A 24,978-nucleotide genomic window follows, 5' to 3' on the forward strand; every position below is an offset into this window, starting at 1 on the left:
CCAGATGAAGTTTAGGCTTATGTCTAAAGCACTAGGAAAGCGGTTCACTTAGCAATTACACAAACATGAATAAATGACATCAGAGTTATGATTACATACTATAGATTATTACTCTTTTATTACTCTATTACTTTAGGTTTATTAGGAATGTTTAGGTGCTGTATTAATAAATTGAATATTCTTCATTTAGGATCAGTGTGTATGGCTTTGTTGGCTTGATTCTAGCCATCAAAACACTCTCACAATTGATTGTTCTAATATCTAACAGTTTCAGTAAGTGTAAACTAATCACTGCACCTTTTACTGTACTTCTGTTAAATAAGTTCATTTTATAACATCTTCACACAAGTGAATCCTGGTGTAGTAAAATGTCAGCTTTTCTCAAATTCATTGGATTTCTTATTTTTCTCTTTTGAGAAAAGAAAATTGAGTTGAGAAGTAAACATTTTTGAAAGCATGCTTTTATGACTGAAATATGTGTTAATGTAAATTTTACCTTTGCGACCAACAAGACCAGGAATTCCATCTGGACCAGGATTTCCAGGATATCCAGGTGCTCCTCTTTCACCCTTTAACCCTTGACTTCCAGGATTTCCAGGGGCTCCTTTCATTCCAATGGGACCTGGTGGGCCAGTATCACCCTCATTCCCTCTTTCTCCCGAGAGGCCTAAGAGAGGAGAGAAGCCACTGATTAACACAGGGTGATTGTGATTGTACAAGTACCACTTCACACTCAATAACAACATATTGAAGCACACATCCAGCCACAAATACCTTGGTCTGACCCTCAGCTCATCTGGGAGTTCTGACCTCGCAGTGAAGGCACTGAGATAGAAGGCACTCAGGGCCTTCTACGCAATAAGAAGGAGGCTTTTCAATATCAACCGACCAACGGGAATCTGGCTCCAACTATTTGAAAGCGTAATCTAACACACTGCCCTATACGGCAGTGAAGTGTGGGGTCCCCTCACCGAGCAGGATTACACTAAATGGGACAAACACCCCATAGAAACACCTAACAAAGCATGCAGGGCTGAATTAGGTCAATGCCCATTATTAATAAACATACAGAAGAGCGTAATAAAGTATTGGCCACACCTAAAAAACAGCGACCAAAACTCCTACCACCACAAGGCCCTGCCAAGCCAAGAGCTGAGCCCAACAAAGAGCCCTCTGAGCCAGCTGGTCCTGAGGCTCACTGGCCCGAGCCACACCGACACCAGCCAGCCTCAGGACAGCACTGCTAGAGCACCACAACTCAGAATCAACCACAGCACAGCACACATATAACAGCAATATCTCACAGACTGGGACACACACACAAACACAACATAAACTGGAATACTGAAGAATGCTCCTTTCCAAATTAATGACAAACAGGCAACTCACCAGGTGGGCCTATCGAACCAGCTGGTCCAGATTTGCCTGGGTTCCCTGGTGATCCCAAAGTACCATGTACTCCAACTGGCCCTGGTACGCCTACCTCCCCTTGTAGCCCAGGAGGACCTTGTTCTCCTTTGTAACCTGGGATACCAGGCATGCCACCCATTCCTTCAAGAACAGAGGAGATACTTCAAGACAAGTGACTGATTTGATGCATAAGACAACAATGAAATTTGTTAAACCTATCACACATGTTTAGGCTGTTCTTTCTCTCACATTTCCATTTTGATATTGTTGTAGGTTTTCCTTTTAGAGCTACAAATAATAGCAGACAGTAAGAAAGCTAAGATGCATTCCTAACTAGAATGTAAAGATGTACTTTTGATGTTGAAGAATAAATGTCTTCAATCTCACTGCACACCTGAATATCCCTGTGGGCCAGGCTCTCCCGTCAGACCTTTTGGCCCAGACAGTCCAGGAAATCCTTGGTCTCCAGGAGCACCATGAGCTGCTCCCAAGACCTCTCCATGATGTCCTTTTTGTCCCTGTTCTCCATTCTGGCCTGGTCGGCCTGGTGATCCTGGTGAACCCTCCTGACCTGGTGGGCCTGGCTGGCCTGGGTCTCCACGAGGACCAGTAAAACCTGTATAGAGCTCAGAGTAAGCAGCGGAATTGCAGGTGGCACTGAAATTACTGTTGGCATTTAAGTACAGTATGAGCCCATTTTTAACTTATGTGCACAACACACAGCGAGTGAAATATTGTGAAGTCTGACTTGGGAGAGTTTATAAATATGCTCTTATCATTTGGTTGCTGGTCAAGCTTTTTCTTTTTCAAATAGCATACTGTACAGTTAAAGCCAGGGTTGGATCTTAGGTTGGGTGCATGGATATAAAATAAAAAAAACATTTGCACCAGGGCCTGCAACAGTTAAATTCTGCTACTGCACAGGACTCAAAGAATCATATGCGGAAATGCTTGAGATGATCTAGACAAGAGAGTGTGATAAAAAGACATTGTTTTCATTTGTAATGCATTTAAACATGTATGACACTGTTCCAAGGGAACTGTTTTTTGAGAATTGGTCCTGGACACTCAAAGTTGGAATTATTCTTAAATACGTCTCACAGCACTCCTGCCATCAGAAGTGCTGAGAAAGCTGACAGATACTCTACACATGAACTTTGCTTGAGGGCCACACTCACCCGGTGGGCCAGGAGCCCCTCCTCTGCCCTGCTCCCCTTGCTCGCCTTTGAATCCTTCAGCTCCGGGCAGCCCTAGAAACCCCTTTTCACCCTGCCTGCCTGAGAGGTTGACAAAAACACTTCGCGTTGGAATTCTGCAAAAGCCACTGGAAGGAATAAACGTGTTTCACTACTGAAGACAGCAGCTCTCCATTGAAGCTGACTACACGGGATATTTTTATGTGAAATAGTCTTATTGTGTTAGAGGGAACTGCTGTTTCTTTCATTACATAGGTTAAACAAAAGTTACATGAGATAAAAGACAGGTATTCAACAAGAACAGGTCCAGAATCCTTCATTTCAAAAGAAGCTTCTTTTTCAGAAGATGATGAAAATTACAGCTACTCTTAAACGTCACACATTTTAACACAAGCTGTCAAGGCAAAAGCTCAAAGGTCTACTTGTACAGCTTTTACAAAGAGAAAAAAGTTTTTTTTACCTAACTGATCTTTAAATATACAATTATGTTGTCTTTTTCTGAATTGGTAGCGACATTATTTCATTGTATAATTCATTCCCTCTATTACATTTTATGTGAATAGCTGTCATGTATCTTCTATTTTATTATCCCTTCCCTGTTGTAAAGTAAGTCCATGACCATTATTGGAAATGTATATTATTATGTCCCACATGTTCAACGGAGAGGAGAGAAAATAAAAAAATACCATTCTCTACTTTTAAATGGTGAAGATGGTCATTGGATTCAACAGATCTTAGATCTTGCTAAGACATCTCAGCCCATAATGACTCAAATGCATTGTCATGTGTTAAAATGGAATTCTGCCTTGAATACATTGCTGTGCTTCTTGAAAATCTAACCAACCTGGTAAGCCACTGACCCCTGGGGGTCCACGGACACCTGGGGGCCCTGGTAGTCCAGGTGTTACTGGCTGTTGGTCACACTCTCCTATTAAAAAAACATTTTCAACATGTTAGAATGCTTTACCTGTGTTTCAACAGAACATGACTTTCTTTGTACTTCAAACAATGACCTATCATCTCCTTTCCCTTTTGATGTTCTGTTCAGATTGGATACATGATTGGTCGTTCATTAGTCATGACCCGAGTCCAAATAAAACTTTACTCTTGTTAACCTAGTGTTAAGTTAATCTTTTTTTTCATTTTATCCCCCTTTTCCTCTGCACTGTTCTGCAAACCTGTAGAACAGTCAATTGCTCCTCCATTCAGAGACAGGTTTTGCCTGTTTTTAAAAACTTTTTTTAACTACATTTAACTACATTTTCAACCCTTAAAAAGTCCAGAGATGGCAAAGCAGCGGAGCAAAGCAAAGAAGATGAATTGTAATAAGTATAAAAAAATGAGGGCATATTTCCAACTGAGTATGCAGTGCAAATCCTTAACCAATAATTCCATCACATCACTTATACAGTCTTTTATTCCTTTTAAAGATGAGAGGTATCATTTAGGAGTCCAGATTAAAGCCAGACAGTGAAGAAAAATCATGGAAACCAAATCCCAATGTTTGATTACACAGCAGCATTTCTCCCATCCAGCTACCTGCAGTGGTTGTGCCATTCTTCTCTCTCACATCGCCTTCCTGAGCACCGCAACAACAGTCGCCTTTCATTCCACAAGGAGAGAAACAGGAAATGCATCCACCGCAGTTAGATGAAAAGCATTAGTAGAAGCAGGAGTATGATTTAAACAAGTGCTATATTCAAGTACAAGAGAGAAGTCAGTGCAGATACATTCATGAAGGATAAATGCATAAGCAGGAATACATTGAAAAGCTTAATAATAACAATTTCATGTTGGATTTATATACTGATTTTCATGCCTAAAAATCCATAAATGCTTAACATACGGGATGAGAACCACTTCACCCACCACTGAAGTTCAGAGCCCAACCAACCAACCATTGATGTGGTGCTATAGTCGTAATCAGTATGATATAACGTCCAAAAGTATCAAATTAAGTTTCAAGATGATGACCGGGCCTGCTGATGTTTTCTCTTTAAGTACTTTTCTAGAACACCTGTGCAATATACAACAGTTCAAATGTAGGGCATCCTTGAATCTCCAGCTGTGTTAGTATTTGTAATTGTTGCTGTGGAACTGCTCCTCATGGTAGATTTCACAGTTGCTTTCAGCCAGCAGGTAGAACTGCTGGAGACCAGTGGTGGTGGCGAATATTTCAGCACCTTTCTGATGAGGCATTCTAGACACCAGTATTCCTGAAGTGTGTTACCCTGCTCCCCATCTCTTTAACTGTGCCATGCCAATGGAGTAGTGTGATTAAAACTGGCAAACCTGTGTGCCCTTTATGGGTTTAAATGGTGTAATTCCTCATGCGAACCTTCAAGCAAATGTTTTGTGTACAGTAGCTTGAAGATGTTCTACAGGCATTCGTCTTAAACTGATTTAACCTTTAGCGTTGGCAAATTAATAATCTGGATAGAGTGGGATGAAATATATGCTGTGTTTCTGAGGTGTTTTTGCGCGCATTGAAGTCCTTCCATTTTACATGGTTGTGCCAGGTGACAGAACTCAGTTTTCCTGACGTTTCACAAGTATATCCTCTAAACTGCTGATGTGGACCTCTTCTGTATATTGCAATGCTTTAGCTTTCTCAGAAACTGCTCAGAACCAAAGCTGCATTATCATGATTTTAGTGGCCCTTTTCAAAAGATCCCAGGAAAGCCACCTGCTTACAAATCCATACCCACCCATTCACACACTGTGCCCGCCTGTGAACTGATCAGATTTACTCACCAGACCACATGGCATCTAAGGCATTGGTCTACATAGATGCAGCAGAGCTAAATCCCCCGGGTCCCCTCCCAGAGAGGGGAAGAGGACTGTGTGAACATACCTGGAAGACCCTTGAGCCCTGGGGGTCCTTGAACCCCATCTAGCCCAGGATCGCCACGTGGTCCGGGGAATCCTTTCATCGAGCCCAGCACGAGACCGGGCTCACCCCTCTGACCCGCTGGGCCAACGGGACCAAGAGGCCCCTGATAACCAGCATCTCCGGGGGGACCTTTCGTCCTGTCTCCCTGTAACAAAACGCGCCGTGGAGCTGGTGAGAGAGCAGCCCCTCAAGTGAATGGTAAGAAACAATGGTAGCAAACAGGAAATCAACTCAGAAATACATAGGTGCTTTTGAATATATCATATTTGTTTTATAGAACATACTATTCAATAACAAAGTGCAATTTATTTATAGTTATAATACAGTAAATTTGATTTTAATGAAAACTCAAAGAGCTAAATAATGCTATATTTTGGGGGATAAAGAATACGAAAGGAGGATTTACAAATTAACAGGAACGAGATCACTTTGCCAAGACTCAACAGGAGCCAAGGATGCTCTGCTAGACGAAGCAATCTGCAGGAAGGAGTTTGATGGTAAAGATAGTAAACCAAGCAGCTGCCAAATTAAAGAGGGGCTGTCACACTAATCCAGTGCCACTACTTACTGAATATCTATACTATGTACTGAGGTTGCATCAGTGGGCAAGAGAAAAGTGAAAACCAGCCTTGAAACAAGCAAAAGAAACCTTGTTTTTTGTGATAAGGGAGGCTATCTAAATGGCGTAAACAGCTAGTGCTTACTGGTGGGCCCTGTAGTCCAGGATACCCAGGGGAACCGTCTCTCCCAGGCTGCCCTGTCAGACCTGGGTGACCAGCCAGTCCAGTTATCCCCGGATCTCCCCGTGCTCCTGCTCAACACAGACAGACACATTGTCAGGCCTCTAGAGAAAAAGGAATCACACATCCGAGAAACACTGAGTGATAGCTACTGCTGGTCCCAAAGGTAGACTATTAACAACTTGAAAATTGATGTATAATCTCATTTTGGTTTGTAGGGAGCAATGTTAACTGCTTTACTGCACATTAATCACAGTCATCGGTACATCTTGAGTTCCAATTGAAGAAGAATTTCTGCGTATTTAAGACAAAGTTATGTTCTAAAGTTGCTTCAGCATAGGCTATCTAAAGGTGACAGCAAGAAACTGTGTAACGCTTACCCCTTTCAGTGGCTATCATCATTTCTCCTTTTGCTCCCTTTGTACCAGGACGACCATCTGGGCCTGGAAAACCCTAGTAGTCAATGAAGTAGATTATCAGTGTGTCTATAATGCTGCAGAGAAACCGACAGAAAGAATTTCCACGAAAAGCAGAGAATTACAAAAGATGGAAGAATTAGAAAAAGAGAACTATGAAATGGAAACGAACACTATCTAAACTGGAATTCAGAACAAAGGACTGGTTGAGTCCATGTGACAGACTAAGGGAGAGACGGGATAGTTACACAGTTGCATTATTACTTTCACTCTCAAATTCTTGTCTACGTGGACAAGTCTTTTGCTATTTTCTGCTAGTTCTAAGTGATGTATTGTAGATGCATTAATGACAAATGAGCGCTTTCTTACCAGCAGGCCTGTAAGCCCCTGAGGTCCTGGGTCTCCCTGGTCCCCCTGCTGGCCCTGTTCCCCCTCCATTCCTTTCGGCCCCAGGTTCCCTGCTGGGCCAGGGGGGCCCGCTGGCGAGCCACTGATGACGCAGTTACAGGCACCTCCATCACCTCAATGGAGACAGACAAGCGTGTTTAAGGTACGTCTCCTCACCCTTCCGGGTTTCTTTTTCAACTATCAGTCCTTCTAAACTAACGCACAACGCAGCCTGAGCCACAACCAAACTGGGAGCCTCCAGCCCCCAGCACATCAGACTCTTGTTTTCCCTCGACGCCGTGACTAGACACAGGAGAGACAGCACAGTGAGGTGGAGCGGAAGAACATGGCTTCACGTTTGTGTCTCAACTGGTAAAAAATTGTAAATAATGCAAGTGAAAAGGAATAATTTCATTGTGATACCCTGTTGAAGCACTATGGCATCAAAACTCCAGTTAAGAAGGTTACCACCTGAAAGTGGTAGTGCAGGGAAGACTCACTAGGTTTAGAGAAAAAGTATAAGTAAAGCTGTATAAGCTATATAGAGATATGAGTGCCCTCAACTTTCACCTTTCAAAGAAAAGCACGTAATTTTTATTCATCATACTGAAAATGTCACTAAATGCTTATGCTTTTATTACATGCTTATGCTTCTAGTACAAAATAGATATCTTATCATATTTTAATTTCATACACAGTTTAGTGTAGTTAGGGTCATTCATTTGTGAGTAATAATATACATATGTAGTATAAGTATTAATGGGTGGCTTTGTATGGCTGCTTTCACATAGTTTAAACTTTCTCTGTTTATTATATACTTTAAGTTTCTCCAACATGGATTTGCCAAATGTGCAGCTGTGAAGGAACACTACTGCTGTGCCTGACCAGGGTCAACTGTACGCAATATGTACGGTATTTTGTGTTGAATTCAGTATCTGGGCACATTTAACTAAACTAATTCATCATGTTTTAGAGTATATGATATATACATATGCCACTCAGTTCTTCTGAGGAGTTATGAGTTAACCCATACCCAGCAGGCTTAGGGCTTCCTATTCATGGAATTTTACTTGGAGCAAAAGTGGTAGAACTAAATGTCAGATGAATCTTTACTTTCTCTCACCATGTAATATTTGGAAACTGACGCGGTTTACTTCAACGTTGGATCATCTTGGTTTGGCAATACTAGAGGCATTGACCTGAATAAGCGTGATCATGTTGAGTAACCTGACTTATAAGCTTTAAAATTGAGCCATTGGTGGCACAACTTACAGTATGTGAATTTATGCCATTTTATAATGAATTTCACAGGACCCTTAAAAGTAGAAGTAGCCATTATGCCCATTTTGTATTATGAATTCACAGTGAATGCTTCTAACAACTAGTTTACATCACCATCTTACAAGGACGTAAGATAAGTCTTACCTTTGAATCCTTTCTGTCCAGCCTGACCAGGCTGACCCTGAATACCAGGCAGTCCTTTATAAAGTTCTAAGTTCACTATGGAAAAAGGAAACATTACACTTAATCAATGGGACAAAAAAACAAATAAATGGGATTCTCCGGACTATCTTTAGTCCCACTTCCAACATGAACTCTTCTTCACCCATCCTCCCTACTACTTCTTGTTCTTTCCACTACCTTTCTTTCCGACATTTGTTCTGCTAGCTGCATGAGCACTGCTTAAAGTATATCCTTTTACCTTAAAAATAATATACTGTACATCTTGTTTTAATACATTCAGCCTCACATTCTCACTTGGTATTGTATCTGAAATGAAAACTAACTCTCACTGGACTGGAATTCTTAGACTATAGCAAAGGCAGGATTTGGTGGATGTTGAGTAGCGCTGTCTCTAAAACAGTGCATCTCATTTAGGAAATGTTAGATACAGCATATAGTGAAAACACAAAGAGGCAGATAATACTTGGAACTTGAAAGATCAAACTTGAAACTTAAAATTTAATTATTTTTTACTGAAGTGCAACGTAACCATGTTTCTCGGACAGAGGAAGTTCATCTCTGAGGCCTGCTCCAGACTTACATGAGCCTCTGGGTCCGGGCGAGCCCGGTATTCCAGGAATCCCATCTTGACCGGGAGGCCCAGGCTGAACTGCAGGAAGTCCAGGATCACCTCTGGTACCTTTATCTCCTTTAGGTCCGTTAGGACCAAATGGGCCTGAGTTGCCTATGAAACAGAAGGAGGTCCACATTTAAAGAAACACATTTCACTTTATTCCAATTTAGAGGACAATTCCCCCACCTGAATTAACACAAATGCAAAATTCTTTGATTTCCTTTATTGTAAATGGAGAAAACTGACTTCATGAGACTTCATGAGATTCATACATGAACCTCAACCCAAAATGCATTTGTTAAAGCAGGACATTTTGAGGTTGACCCTTTTACATCTGTGCATACCATATGCCATAACATCTACTGCATCTATACTTCCTGCAGGTAGAGGTCTGTCATCTGAGGTACAGTATATCATCAAGTGCACAGTAAAAGATCAATGCTATAAAAATCCTAGATGTTAGTTTAGTGCAGTAAACACTTTTGGGAATGAACAAACATAAATAACTGAGAGGAATACAATCCATAAGCACTGGCATTAAAAATATTGTTACATACCAAGGGTATTAAAATGGCCATAATATTTAGCGCTGTTACCTCAGACAGCAGTATGGTAGAACTGCCTAGAGTTATAGGGGTATTGAGGTGTTAATGTTTTGACTAAACACTGTAACTATTACCTAACCTTCCTCCTCATATATACAGTACATACATTATATAGAATAATAGAATGTAGAAAATATCTTCCGATTGTACTGTATATACATTTCAGTTGAGAATTCCTACCTGTGGAGGTGGCTGGGAAGCCAGGAGGCCCTGGAATACCTTTAAAACCTTGGTCTCCTCTCTCTCCTTGATCACCTTTTCTTCCATCAGGACCAGGAACAGTTTCTACATCCACAAATAGAAAGATTAAAATACTGACACATCTAGCAAGGATGCATGTCCTAGCTAGGCTCTCTTGCCAGCAGTGAAAGATGAGATTCTGAAATATATCCCTTTTCCTAGTTGGTTTGCCTTTACTCTCTCTATACCCCCTTGAAGTGTTTCAATTGTGATCCCACTCTAGATTGTTACCCTGCTGTGTCCCAGCACGTTCTGGCAGATATGATAAAACAATGGCCCATGAGTCACAGTCAATATCACAATGGCCAAATGCTCTCAAAACCAAAGTCTAAACTACAACAGCACATTAACAGGCATTAAAAGCTACCTCCAGGCATGCATACCCAAAAAACATAGCTGGATTGTAAAAACTGGATCTTGAATAGGCTTTACTGACAAATATTTTACAATTATTTAAATTATTTCTGTAAACCTGAAAGGACCTGGAAAGTTAAATTGGATGCACTATTTTTTCAGCTGAAATCTATTCAGCCTAAAAAATAACAACACGTATCTCACAGATGCAAATTCAGCAGCACTATAAAATGCAGTACATGAATCACTTACAGTATATAAATACACATTTATTATTTATAATGAATATCAATACTTTGGAATAGTAAAATTAATTCACATACCAGTTGGTATATCATCAATGAAAGGTCCTGGTTCTCCCAGATCACCCTAAAAATCACACCAAGCAAATTATAAAAATGTCAGATCACAGCAATGTGGCACGTCTGATTACAGCAAAGCTGTGTGGTAGAATGACTCCCAGTGAGCTGAAGAACTGGGAGAACTGGGTTCTTTCTTGCTCCTGGGGAGCCTGTCTGCCCTGGTACTGCCCCTGGAAGGGTGGGAAATGAAATAAGGATGGGCCAGCACCATTTGAGGATTCTGGCCAGGTGAAGAGCTAAGTGTTTTAGGTTTGTGCTCTTCTGCTATGTTCCCTCTTGTAATAAAATTTGCACACCCTTTTGTGTGCCTTCTGTTCTATAGATGACCCACAGGCCTTTTGTCCTTACAGTTTAGCCACAATAAATCCTTTCCTCAAAGTTAACCTTGAATAATCTTTTCAGAAGCCATTTTTTTAGAGTTAAAATGTTCAATGGAATCCTAAGCAAGAAAAAGAACAGACAAAGACTAATGGAATACACCAAACGGTATGGTATAAGTAAAAAAACAAACAATGTGAAAGCTATAAACTAAGACGAGGGATACATTCATGGCGATTTAAAATGTACTGCTGCACAACTGACCAAGCCAGGAAGTCTACCTAGAGACATTAACGGGAGCATTGTGGAATTCTGGAAAAGTCACATATGAGGAAAATAAAAAATGATCAAATTAAATGTACTATATATATACAGTGGCTTACAGAACAGACCTTTCCTAAGGTGTTCCATTATCTTCAATTAAATGTGCCTACCCATTTTTAAATTTAATATTTTATTCAGAATTCGAATGCTCATACTGAAGACTTCTAATGTAATGGTAAGCGAAGTTTGATGGAGTTGAAGGAAATATGTGTACAATGGACTGTAACTCCATCTACAAAATGCCAAGAATCGCTTGTGAAGTACTACGGTTGATTGTAAATACTAATAGATGCAAAACAAGAGCATAAAGAATGCTGCTGCACATTAACTTATCAAGATATTAATATTATAAGTCATCAGTACGATCTCTACTATAGCAGCACTCAAGAATAAAAACGTAGTTTTGTTGAATTCGATTCAGCGTTACGTGTTTTGTAGAATGTGTGACAGTATTTAAGTAGGATTGTGTATGAAGAAAAAGAGGGCTAGTTTGTATACATTTATTGGACTTTTAACAAAGACATTTACATTCAAAACATTTATGGATAATCAAAAACATTTTAATAGGTCTGCTCTTCCAGAGTGTCAACTAGTAATTACCATCATGTCCCATTTATTCTGTACTATTTATATCAAGATGAAACAAAACTAAACTGTGACTTTTGCTTTGGGCTCTGGTTTGTTTCTAAGGAAAAAAGTCATTAAGCCCCTCCTAAAAAGACAACCTTTATTCCTTTTGTTCCAGGTGGTCCATTTTCACCTGCAGACCCCTGTAAATAAAAAGATAAAAATAATATAAATTTAACTGCATTTTAGACACAAATATAGCTCATAGAAACTGAATTTGTGTACAAAGACCTTGGCTTCCATCTTATCTGTGGTTTTCATTTCCTATAGGGTGGCTGTTTTCTTATAGAGATATTATTAAAATATAACTTTTTAAATGAAAAGAAACATAATTAATAGATCATTAATAGGAAGAAATGGAACAATCATTGTCTATGGATTTTTTTAAAGATTCAGTTGAAATTGTCTCCTCTATCCAGGTATTTAATCTATTACTAACTTCATTTGTATTTTGGGTGATTTCTCATTGCTATTACTCTACATTGTTAATGAACTTTCTAATTAATAATAATGTCTATAGTACAAACTGTATCTAAAAATATTCCTCAAGGCAGGCACACAATAAATGACAAATAAAGAAATTGTAATAGAATCATACAGTGCTGTAAAAGATTTGCTAACCTGGTGGAAACACAGGTTATTGTTTTATTTTGTAAATAAGGTTCTGTTATTCTGTCAGCTTACCATCTCTCCTGGCTGGCCATTTGATCCAGGGAAACCCTTAAAGGCAAAATTTATATTGTAAGTTACACAATATTATATTATAAAAAATAGAAGACATATGAAATGTGATGAAGTTCCACTTCTTACCCGTGGTCCTGGATACCCCATGACACCCATTTCTCCTTTATTGTCAGCCTAGATTAAAACAGTACAAATGAACAGAACAGACGGTTGTGGCACTCCACAGTTTAGAACCACACAAGTCAATGGAGCTGAAGAATTTTGTGACTTTCACAAAGCTAAATCCATTTCCAGTTTTAGAAGCAACTCAATAGTTTGTATTACATCATCAACAAACATGAAAACAGTTTAAAATCCACAAAAATCCAAAAATGTTTTGTTTTGCTAAGGATCCAAACAGACCCATTACCCATTCATTGCCAGCAGTGAATTTGTCTGTTCTTATACGTTTCTGCGGGATACTCCCTCAGCTGAATGCATTGAATTAAAAATTAAACATTTTCCTCAAGAATGAACTGTTTACAGACACATAAAACACATTTCTAGGGGGAAAGGCCCAATGACAGAAAGGCACTGATCTCTGAAGGTGAAATCCATGAGTTATTGGATAGGTGTTTGGAGGAGGTTTCAGTTTAAGACATGTGGTGAACCGTTCTTATTAAGGAAGAAACTGAACTGAGTTCAAAACAATGAACTTGATTTTCATTAAAGATCGAAAGCGATAGGCTGAACTGAAAGGATGGATTTTAAGAGAAGAAGAGAAGAGAAGAGAAGAAGAAGGGTGATATTTAGAACACTGAAACACTGCAATTCATTGTTTTCACTTCATGAAGTGGTACTTCAGCTGGTTTATTTGACCTTTCACTTTCAACTAAAAAAGTTCATGATGTGCGGTGCTACTACTCAACATACACTAGCACACATGTTAAAAATCCTGAATACTGTACAACTGATTTCAAAGGGGCAGAAGATGAGGGAGCTAAAGACTCATTCTGTTTACTTACGTGATCTCCCCTATCGCCTGGTGGCCCCCAGTTGCCAGGTAAGCCCTGTGTAGACAACAACGGACAAATAAGCACCATTCGTGTTCCAAGGAAATCAGTCAAGGAAGTGTTGTGCTCACTGGTCCTTGAACCAGAAGGGGACCTCGCCATTGATAAGTGATCAATGGGCTTGGTAAGCATGATCTTATTGCGGCTGCTTATACTTCCCTTGGTTCCAAACAGTTCCAAAGAGAGCTTGGAGAGCCACTTCATACCATTTCCACCTTCCTCTTCACCTGCTGCATTTTCAGTAATATGCATGTTGCACATTTTTCTCACATTCTACACACATACACTTAAATAAATAAAATGTCTAGGAAGCGTACTGCATTTGTGTTATCCTGGCTGAAACACAAATCATTACAGTTTTGGATTTTAATAGATATAGTGTAGATATAATTTAATGTGCAGATTCATGCACAATTAGGACTAATTTGCTTTTTTCCAAGAATCCTAATGCATCTGTGTTTTGGATGACTACCATTTCAGTCCTTACGTACCACTTCCAATTTCCACTTTAATCTATGTGCTCCGTAGGACAGCTAAACAGTTGTGCTAATATCAACCCCTTTGAAAATGCATGAAATCTCGGATTCACCTTTGGTGCTTCTGTGGGTTCAATCAAGGGGCCTGTGTGATTTCCTGGGGGACCTGGTGGCCCAGCATCACCCTGTGATAGAGGCAGAGAGACGCTGAGACAAAAAGTATCACAAAGACTTATAATGAGCAGAGTCAATAGTGTACTGTACACACAAACTTTTCATAAGCCTTTCTAGTATGTATATGAAATGTATATGTGGTCCTCAATCACGGTCCTGGAGAGTCACGACCCTACAGGGTTTCTGGTGCAGTAAAACACCTCAAGGATTTCACATCTGGAAACAGTTACATGTCAGACCAAATAAGTCAATAATTAATTAATTTAACTCATTAAGAACTTGGATAGAATATAAACCTAGTTTTGGAGGACCAGGAGTGAGGGTCATTGCTCTAGAGTACTAATTAAAGAAGTATTTCATAGACAGTATGTACAGTATGTATTTATCTATGCCTATTTATACTTTTTGCTGATGCTTAAGACACAATGTACAAAATGTCTAATAAAAGCTAATATTAAAAGCTATTATTACTGAAAAAGCTGGCAGAGTAGTAAGGGTGGTACTCACTGGCTCTCCTTTAAGTCCCTTCACGACATTTATCGTACCCTATAAAAAATCAAACAGTACAGTCAGGTTTATTTAAACTACACAATACATACAGGTATGTGTCTCATAATTTCTTGCAATTTTAACTGTAGGCATTTGTTAAGATCATTAAAGTATATCACAGAGAGAATGGGACTGAGATTATTTTCCTTTCCAAACCTTTAACTGGTGGAACTTCAGGCTGGTAAGAGGCATGATTTTGTTGATCTCAGATTACCCTCCCGTGAACATAAAACTGCACTACTCTACAAGACTGGGGAAGGGACAAGACTAAGCTGTGACAGTTGTTTGCTTCAAAATGGAAATATATTGCAAACCTACGAAACTGAACAGCCATCATTGGTGGTGGAGTCCATCATTCTCCCCTGTCTGAGCTGAGTGATGGACTGTTTTATAGTCATAATTCATCTCTCCATTTTCTAACCACTTTATCCAAAAAGTGGAAGCATGGTCTGAAACACGCACACTCACACCGGGTAAGGTCAATTTTCCCAGGAGCCAATTAACATACTGTACAAGTATGTCTCTGAACTGTGGGAGGAGACCGGAGCACCCAGAGGAGACCCACGCAAACACAGGGAGTTCATATGAACTCTCCAAAAATAACACCCCAGGAATTGAACCCAGAGCTCCACAGGTACAAGGCAACAATTCCCATCACTGCACCACCTTGCCAAATTAAAGTCATAATCCTGTATATATTCAAATGTGAATGTATACCAATGGTCTCATCAGCCCTACAAGAGGGAATTAAGCACATTTCTCAACCTCAGCCTAAGAACTGGAGAAGTATGGTTTATTGTGTTGCTTGCATTTTGTTTAAAAAAGTGAAGTACGTGGTACTCTTTTCCTTGCACTTATTTCTGTCATTACTTTTATTACTCAAACATACAGACATAAACCGTGAATTTACAACTGTATACATTATTTTCATTCAATTAATTCAGGCCAATATGGCACACTCTATCATCACGTCCCTCATAAACCATTGCCCTTTTACAGTAGGTAAAGCAATACTTGTATTAACAGTCTTGTAGGAGAATTAAAAAGCAGGGGTCATACCTTTGGTCCTTGTGGTCCTGGAGGTCCTTGTGGCCCCTAAGAGTTTAAGTCAGTAAAGGATTAATTCTGTGAAAGACTGATCTTCCCAAGATGAAGAAAAAGCAGCACCTCTTTCCTTCAGACTGTAAGATGGACAACCTGCAGCAGCTACATACCCCAGAAAATACTGGGCCTGACTAAATAAGTGATTATGTCTAGGAATATTAGAACATTGACAATGAAACACAATTCAATTCTGCATTAGCTCAGAGTGAAAAAACAGAGTTTTCTATGCTGCGAAGACTTCATTGACATCGTAGAGATGTCTGATACAAGTCACAGCGATTTGAACTCTCATCCAAATAACACAACAATGAAGAAAGAGAACACTTCAGTTGTTGCAGGAACTCACATGTTTTCTCTAAGCCAAGATGGAAGTAACTCGGAGTTTAAATAATTCTAGGGAATAACCTGTGAGATTATACAGTAGATTTGTTGATACACTCTAACTATCAATTTAACCATGATACTTTTCAATAAAATATTATTTTATAGTGGCAAGATTTAAGTTTCTGAGAGGTAATTTAAGATATGAAATACAAAATGAGCACTGTTAAGAATGGTAAAGAAACAGTTTTTTTTTCAAGCTTGTTACAATGAACTAATAAATACAACGATTTCTAACAAATTGGTATATTGCACCACAGATTTTGCCATATTGCATTAGTCCACAGTTAAATTTAGCCAGGACTTAGGTTTAGCAGCCCTAGTCTTCTGGACTTCAAGTAACAAGCAGGCAGGACCTTGGTTTAATGTCTTCCCACCTCCTACAGTACAGTTTCCTGGCAGTATACTACGAAACCGGTTTTCAGAAATTCTGGTTCAGGGGAAACTGTGGCACCTACTGGTCAAACAACACCATTAACAGCAGCAACCCGACTTTCCTTGCCATTTTACATACTAGTAGCAAAAAACGAACCGTAAAACCGAGGTCCTGACTCTCTGTGGTCATTAAAAATCCCAGGGTGTTTCTCGAAAAGAGTAGGGGTGTTACCCCGGCGTCCTGGCCAAATTTCCCATGCCTCCTAATAATACCCCTCTATGAATTGGCTACATTAATTTGTTCTCCTCCCCCCAACTCCGACGGCAGGCGGAGCGACGCGCAGGTTGGAGTATTCTCGGTCGCATTTAATGGCAACGTCAGCTCAAAGATTTGGTTCAAACCACCAAATGGAGACGGGCGTGCCGACAAGCAGACCCTGCTAATGCGGGATTAACGCTAGGATGAGAGAGAGCAAAAAACGAACGGTTTCTAATGAAGTGATAAAATGATAGACTAAATATGAAGGTATAGATTTGTATTAACAGTATAGACTAAATTTGGCTGCCTCTATTGATAATGCCATCTTGTTTGGGAGTTTGAAAATGGTGTTCGAAAGACTTAATGACATTAAGGTATCACAAAATAATACTTAGTTTTTTAATGATAATAATGACAGGCTAATATGCAAATTAACCAAATGAATAAGTGAATCAATAAATATTAAAATTTAGAATTCATATTATATCTTAAATGAAAAAGACCCGAATTGCTATTTAAGAAAGAAAAACATATTCCCTTGTGTTGAGAATTTCAATTAGTAGCACATATAAAAGGTTACAAAAGAGAGGAAGTTATCTGGCTGCCCATCTCGCCCGTTTGGGAAATTAATCAGTATTCACCCTTTTTCTGAGGTTTACAACGACTTTAGGCATTTAGTACAACGCATTTCTCTTTAAGTACAGCAAGTCATGCAGACAAGCGTCTTGTTTCAGGCTTATGCAAGATATGTTTATAATCCTCCAGGAAGCCAGCAGATATATCACCCTGCAACTCACAACTAACAGCCCACTGAAGCTCAGCAGGTGTGAGCCTGGCCAGTACCTGGATGGGAAACCTCCTGGGAAAAACTAAGGTTGCTGCTATGAGAGGAGTTAGTGGGGCCAGCAGGGGGAGCTCAGGCTGCAGTCTGTGCGGGTCCTAATGCCCAAGTATAATGACGGGGACACTATACTGTAAAAAGGTGCCGTCCTTCAGATGAAATGTAAAACTGAGGTCCTGACTCTCTGTGGTCGTTAAAAATCCCTGGGCATTTCCTGAAAAGAGTATGTGCTTCCTTGAAAAGGGATGTTACTATGTGTCCTGGCCAAATATCCCCCTGGCCCTTACAAGTCATGGCCTCTTAATAATCCCCATCTATCAATTTGCTTCATCACTCTGTGGTGAGGGTCCTGGAACACTCTGGCTGCCATCACATCACCCAGGTGAGGGCTATACATTGGTGGTGGTGAAGGGGAGTCCCCATTACTTTGGAACTTCGAGTAAAATGTCCAGAAAAGCTCTATATAAATGTAGGGAATTATTATTATTAAATTCTGTATAGAACATACTCACTTGAGGTCCTGGATACCCTTGTGGGCCCACAGGTCCAGAAGCTCCTTGCTGGCCCTGTCAAGGACAGCAAAGATATTATTATACATACTGATTGAAATTCCAGTATTGAAGTACTACTCAATTTTTTTTTTTAAAAAGCACTCACCGGAAATCCGGTATAACCTGGTTCCCCAGGATCACCCTTAACCAAATGAGAAAGAACCTTTTTTTAGAACATGAAGCACATTTTTCAGCTATTCTTTCTCTCGGACTGATGGAATCAAAACTCAACATCTAAGCACAGCTGTCTGTTAGTACTTGGATGAGCTCCTAAAAGAATTGAGTAGTGAATTGGGTAGTTAATCAGTGAACTACAGTAAATGTTACCTTCTCTTAACCCCTAAAACTTGAACTACTGCCCCAGAACTTTACTTCTAGTATTGTATTATAGGAGGTTATGTACAGTATGTCCAAATAGACATTAAACTAAAGGCTACAATGGGATTCTGTGGCACTCTGTTTTAATTTCTTAAACCTTCTGATCAAATTCAGTTTTTCACGTCTTGCCTAAATTCCTCTTAATCCAATTGATTTTTTGTTTCTTACAGACACGAGACACTTCTTTTCCACAGATTTCTTACCCCAGCTGTCGCGATACAATATATTACTGCAGCTGGGACTGCGTGTTTTGCATTTGTAATAACTAAGAGGAAATTCACAAATAAAGGAAGCGGTATCTTGCAGAAAAGCGTGCTTTCCGTTTTACATCAGTCTATCCTGAGGACATTAAAGATCTCATAACTCCACCTCTTACCCGGAATCGCTCCATGTACACCGTCACCAGCAGAGGCTCCCCCTTTTGCCCTTTCAACCCATGAGCACCCTGAATTCGAAAGAAAGAAGACAGGTTAGTCCAATAGCAATTAACACTCTATCACCGTGGAAATAAGCACACATCCTGGCGTCACAGCGCTACATCAAAGAAAAACACAAACAGAAGCAGATTCCCAGTTTCTGTTGCAGTTTGTAAAGTGTGACATTAACAATAACATTTTTATTGTTTGTAATGTTCCAGAATTGATTTTAATAGCATTTGAACTAGCTAGATGGCATGGATTGTATGGCTATATGAAAAATATAAATAAAAAACTTACAAGAATGGTATTTAATGGATACTTCCCACAGATCCTTACAGGTTTAGCATGAAAAGCAGACTAGCCAGTTAAGAAGAATCTCAGATTACCACAGGCAGGCTGTAGATGTGTTTATTACATACTTGTATACCAGGCAGGCCCTGGAATCCGGATTGCCCAGGAGACCCCGTGTCTCCTCTCGTGCCATTGCAGCCATCAGCTCCAGGCTTCCCTCGGGATCCTGCCTGACCTGGGTGACCCTTAACAAATAAATGCCACAAGGTCTCTTAGCTACAGTATACTTCAACACACAGCGGCAGCAAAAAAAAAAAATCAGCTGAAGAGGAGGTTCTTTTTTTCCCCCGACAGAATCTTGACAATTTGTGAAGCAGGTGACTTTAGAAATCTTAGACATGGCTGTTATTCACATCATAATTATTATTATTATTGTGAATTAAATCAGCTGTCAATCTGGGCCCAAGCCGATGTTCCATTCAAAACAGTAACTGAATGGGGAGAAATGTACAAAGTGTGAGCGTTCTACAAGGCAGAGTTGTGTTTAAAAAGATTCAGAACTGAACTCAGAACTAGGAATCCAAGAAAGAAATATTGCTGTAGAGCTCAGGGGAATTATGGTGTCTAAAGCTGCCGTCTGAACAGGAGGGTTTTGAGGTGGCACTGGACCAGGTTATCAGAAATGGTACAGTCTCCAAGGTTCCACCAACACATGTGTAAAAGAAAAGAGCATCGCCAGAGACCAGTGAGTAAAGAAAATAAACAGTTTAACGACCCACAGAGGATGAGCAGTGATGGAGATGGTGCAGAAATAAATAAGAGTGAATGTTATAAACAAAATTCACCAAGTATACTTACAGGAATACCATCTGATCCAGGAAATCCAGGCACCCCAGTTGCTCCCTTCCAATAAATAAAAGTTAAGCAATATCAGCTACACTATTTTTATTGGAGGATTTAGGTTTATTATGCTTTACCTGAAAATCCCTTTGTCGATGCCAGTGTTTTTGTGACTTAAATTCAGAATCAGGGGGTCTTGAAACGTAGATTTGACTTCATTTGTTTCATTTATGTGACCAATATGACTTAATTGCTTTTATTTTAATTGGTATCTCCCGACTCGCTCCTGAACGGCATTTCCGTCATAATAGACATAATTGTTTTTGGGGAAAAAAAAAGGGACTCTCCAATTATTATCTTTTAAACCGCCCACCAGCATGGAAAAAACGAACGATAAAGAGTAGCTTTTTGTCACTTGTTTCAGCATACAAAGGGACGAGGACCTTGCACATGTTCCTGGGAAAGATGCACTTGTCATCCGCCTGACAAGTTTTCATGCTTCCCTCGGTATCTGCAGCAGACTCCCAGAAGAGTGAAGAGGCTCTCAGTGAGGGCACAGACAGAGCGCAGAGGTGGGCTGAGAACATTCTGATGCACTCGTTCCCACTCAGCCCTGCCTGTGCCAGTGCACCGATGGTTCAGGGAACTCAATTGCAGCTGGCTAATGGCGCAATCCAGACTCAGACTGGCAGAGCCATAGGGATCAACACCCAAGACAAACCCAAGAGTGCCAACTGACCGAGCCAATTAGGCATCTACTTTAGGTGTTTCAATACTTTCAGCACATCTAAACCTTTTTAGAAATCTCTTTATTTAAATATCACTCTGTTTCTGTAGTACCAGTACACATACCGAGACCTGGATAAAATGAGCAATTTTGTAAACTGGTATATGCTTATATCAGGGCCTCGTCAAGGGTGGGCGAGCAGCGTTGAGGTAATGAAATAGCTCCCTAACTGGCCTGTGCAAACAGACACACAGAACCTAACAGAACTACTAACGGCCGTTGTTGCTAATGCTATCGGTACCTTCAGGTGTCTCAGTGCCAGCATCCTTGTTGTCGTCGAGATCACCACTTTTAGCTGGCAGCTGATGGCCTATGACGTAGTTTGTGCGGGATAGGCTTCCAGTTGTGAATAAAGCACCTGCTCTCCCACTACCTTTAGATTTCATCTTGAGTTAAAATAAGAGTTTTGTGTGTCGCTTGATTGAAATATTTAAACATGTATTTATAGTTGTATGCGTGCATGAGGCAGGATTGGGGATGGGGGGCTGGCCCCTTCGCCCCCCACTTTGAGACAGCCCTGGCTTATATCTTTGAATGGAAGGGTATAATTTACAATAGCGCCTTTTGGTCCGGTGACTCCAGACGTCCCTCGGTCCCCCTTCTCTCCTTTACCCCCGGGCAAACCAGGAAAGCCGACGATCCCTGGAGGTCCAGGAAATCCCTGTGGGCCAAGAAGGCCTGGCTGACCCTGCGTGGACACGACAAAGCAGGAAAGTCACGTTTTGTGCACATGTGGTGCCATAACTTCCTAGTGAAATCAGTTCACATGGAATACTGTCAAGACAGCAAAACATCCTGTTCTGTGCCGGAACTTGTCAGGGTGAAGAATAACACTTAAGTCTCTGTGAATCAGGTTTATTATTTAAAATGATGGTAGATTTCATTTTTTCTAACTGTGAGAGACCCGAGCTGTAGACACAAAGAAAAAAAAACCCCAGCACGTCCTCATTGCTGTGATCCATTACGATCTTTCACAAATGTCCACTCTCTTCAAGACCATTTCAAAAGCAATGGGACACTTCCGGTGTTACCACCCCTAGTAATAAAGGCTCACAGCAGTGAATTCGAAGACCTCTGCGAAATATACTCATATAAATTATAGCCACTAGATGGCGAGATGTGCCTTTTCGAAAATATTGTACTGTCTTTTGGTGTGCCTCATTTTTTAAGAATCGCCCTCTGCTGGATTACAATGGTAATTACGGTTGTTGAGCGCTTTGAGGTAACTAAAATTGTTCACAGCACTCTAAATTAACATAAAAACGATTGTTTTCCTTACTCAAGAGTAAATCTGTTTTGTGCAGAATATCTCTAACTTGTTGAAATTCATTTTCTGCTTATTACATATCGCCTTCTATTTCTCCTATTCTGTCTCATTCCTTCCTAATCTGCTTGAAATTGTAAACCTTTATTTTGGCTAGAGTATATTGCAGGAAAACTCATACTTTTACACTCTCATTGACCATTCCTGATGTGGAAACACAACATTTGAGTTATTTGTCAAATGGTTTCCCCTTCCAAGAGGTTGGATGAGATTCTCGGACCAAATCAGCTACCAAAAAATACATATCCTTCATGGGGCCAATTGGGCTCGTCTCACTTGGAGTGTTTCATACAGTATGTTCTTATGACAAAGAAACCAATGTCATGGATTTGCAATCTGGTGTGCACTGTTTCTGTATCCAGTGGTGATAAGGCTTGAAAACAGAACCAGCACATTGTCTAAGACCTAATTCACATGGGTGCCACCTAGTGTTGTCAGGACTGATTGGCCAAAACTGGCTTTCAGCTTCTTCAAAACACTGGTAGAGTTATGAAATTAAAGAAATAGTAATGACTAAAACATGTAGTAATCTTTTCACTATAATAATAACAACGATGAAAACAGTTCTGGAGAACAGAGGAACTTTAGAAAGATTACTTGAGGGTTTCGGAGAACCAGCTTGAACAACACGACTGGGTAACTTGTTCCAGAGGGGGTGATTACTACACACTAACCAGAGCTAGAACCATTTCCAGTGCTTCCTTTCTTTTGGTAATGTTCCTTCTGTATTGTGGTAATACCACGTCTTTGGTGGTCATGTAATCCTCATTCAATGTCAAGTGCCTTACAACTCTTTTTTCATTCCTCTGGCAACTCTCTCCTGTTTTGACCGAAGTAAATGTAAGAACACCCTTCATGAGAACCTGTTTTACTTCACGTACCTGTACATACAAAAAATGGGTTTTCACACTCAAGTAATTATCTTTATTGGCATGTAATAAATCGAAAGAAGTCATTCAGCAGAGAGAAAAAAAAATATTTGATGTCTTTGGTGGTACATTATTCATACAATGGCAGTAACTGGTTTGTCCAAAGCATTTATAAATCATGCATATACATTCTTGTCAAACTTTTAGAGTTAGCAGGTCAAGTACTCTGACCTTTTTAAGGAGGCTACGTTCAAGTTAAAGCTCTTCTATGCCTCTGGTTTTAATCTAGCAATATATTTTGTTTTCCTGCAAAGGAAAATGTTTTAACAGGTGCTGGGGGACTATCCCCAGAGGTGCTGTTAATCAAGTTGGATGATTGGAAGACACAGAGGAAGCACAATCTTATCAGCTTTTCCATTGGAGCCTGGCCACTTGCTGAAATTAGGTGGATTACATGGCTTGTGAGCACCTCTGATTGCCAGACACAGCCTGATTGATACAAACTAGGATGTAACATCTAGAAAACGAACACCATTTAGTGTACAGTCGAAATGAGCAGAAATATTTTGTTTCTATAGTAAAATTTCTCGTAAGTGGCTATATCAGATAATGAACAAGTAGACATGACATGAAGACATGAACTGCAAGCAGTGGGGAAGATAGCCTTTCATAATGAACACATAAGTGCTGCATCCATGCAAACTTACAATTTTAAAACTTTGGACAGAGTTTACTTCAGTCTCACCTAACACTGAAGAACATGATTGTTTGCAGAACAAGACAGAACCAGCACACTAAGACCTATGATGGTTGTTATCTTGACAAGGCTGTATAGGTTACACATACTGGTTCTTTATTGCTGTCAAATGCTCAACTGCTTGGTGGCACTGAGTCAACGCTAACTTAATAAGTGATTGATGTTGGAATATTGTGGTCTTGTTCCTTATAAGTCAGCATGGTGAGGGCAGGCTGGTATGATACTGAGAGAATTAATGTAAAGAACTTCAAGTCAGGAGGTTTGACCAAGGTTTGATAGATTATGGCAATGGCAACTTGAGTAACAGGGCTAATGCCACTTAAAAGGGAGCTTTAGTCCATTTAAACGGTGTTTCAAATGGTGTGATATCACTTAACCCATGAGAAACCTCATAGAACGTTGCTGATACAATTAAGCGATTCATTACATCAATCTGCAAACTGTTTTTTTGCCACTAATCCCAGATAATGGGAAAATCAACTTTAAACATTATCTTTCAAATGCATTCAATACATTTTATAGACTTTATTATTCACGTATTATTTCAACGAGCAATTGCAAATTAAACATACCTTAAAGATAGAAGTCCCACCTCTTAAACTCAGAAATACCACTTACTCAGAAATACTCTATTAAATATATATATTAAATTTATAAATCTTTATAAAGTACAATTTCTCTAGACGTTTAAGTGCTTTCTGTCTTTCCAGTACATATTGAAAGGGACTAAAATGTAGATTTCTTTACAAGGCAGCAGTGACTTCACTAGCAGTAATTGAAAGAGGAAATGATTGAAATTGCGTAATACAAGCAAATGGGTCAAAAGGGAATTAGAATTCATAAATTAATTTATGTTATGTGCTTGTCCTACTGGATAAATAGCGAGTGTTTAATGGTGTCCATTGGGAGTAATGTGAC

General features: G+C 39.8%; 1 protein-coding gene across 3 annotated transcripts in view; it reads right to left on the bottom strand.

Moving 5' to 3' along the window:
- col4a2 (collagen, type IV, alpha 2) overlaps positions 1-24,978 on the bottom strand; it is a 104,429-nt gene that overhangs the window by 17,238 nt on the left and 62,213 nt on the right. For 2 of the 3 annotated variants that reach the window (XM_088912617.1, XM_088912618.1), the window contains exons 5-31: positions 21,664-21,798; positions 20,342-20,386; positions 19,612-19,728; positions 19,150-19,218; positions 18,502-18,537; positions 18,357-18,410; positions 15,944-15,979; positions 14,843-14,881; positions 14,275-14,346; positions 13,638-13,682; positions 12,760-12,807; positions 12,634-12,669; positions 12,048-12,092; positions 10,642-10,687; positions 9,905-10,009; positions 9,087-9,230; positions 8,468-8,542; positions 7,025-7,176; positions 6,620-6,692; positions 6,204-6,310; positions 5,461-5,644; positions 4,146-4,208; positions 3,451-3,534; positions 2,589-2,687; positions 1,805-2,026; positions 1,390-1,551; positions 497-667 (exon numbers count right to left, since the gene is read on the bottom strand). In XM_088912617.1, coding sequence (XP_088768743.1) covers positions 497-667; positions 1,390-1,551; positions 1,805-2,026; positions 2,589-2,687; positions 3,451-3,534; positions 4,146-4,208; positions 5,461-5,644; positions 6,204-6,310; positions 6,620-6,692; positions 7,025-7,176; positions 8,468-8,542; positions 9,087-9,230; positions 9,905-10,009; positions 10,642-10,687; positions 12,048-12,092; positions 12,634-12,669; positions 12,760-12,807; positions 13,638-13,682; positions 14,275-14,346; positions 14,843-14,881; positions 15,944-15,979; positions 18,357-18,410; positions 18,502-18,537; positions 19,150-19,218; positions 19,612-19,728; positions 20,342-20,386; positions 21,664-21,798 — 2,464 coding nt within the window. The remainder of the gene's footprint in view (positions 1-496; positions 668-1,389; positions 1,552-1,804; positions 2,027-2,588; positions 2,688-3,450; positions 3,535-4,145; positions 4,209-5,460; positions 5,645-6,203; positions 6,311-6,619; positions 6,693-7,024; positions 7,177-8,467; positions 8,543-9,086; positions 9,231-9,904; positions 10,010-10,641; positions 10,688-12,047; positions 12,093-12,633; positions 12,670-12,759; positions 12,808-13,637; positions 13,683-14,274; positions 14,347-14,842; positions 14,882-15,943; positions 15,980-18,356; positions 18,411-18,501; positions 18,538-19,149; positions 19,219-19,611; positions 19,729-20,341; positions 20,387-21,663; positions 21,799-24,978) is intronic. The other variant, XM_088912619.1, reaches the window with a different exon arrangement.

This window comes from Atractosteus spatula, chromosome 4 (assembly GCF_055471065.1).
Source record: "Atractosteus spatula isolate fAtrSpa1 chromosome 4, fAtrSpa1.hap1, whole genome shotgun sequence".
NCBI classification, from domain to species: domain Eukaryota; kingdom Metazoa; phylum Chordata; class Actinopteri; order Semionotiformes; family Lepisosteidae; genus Atractosteus; species Atractosteus spatula.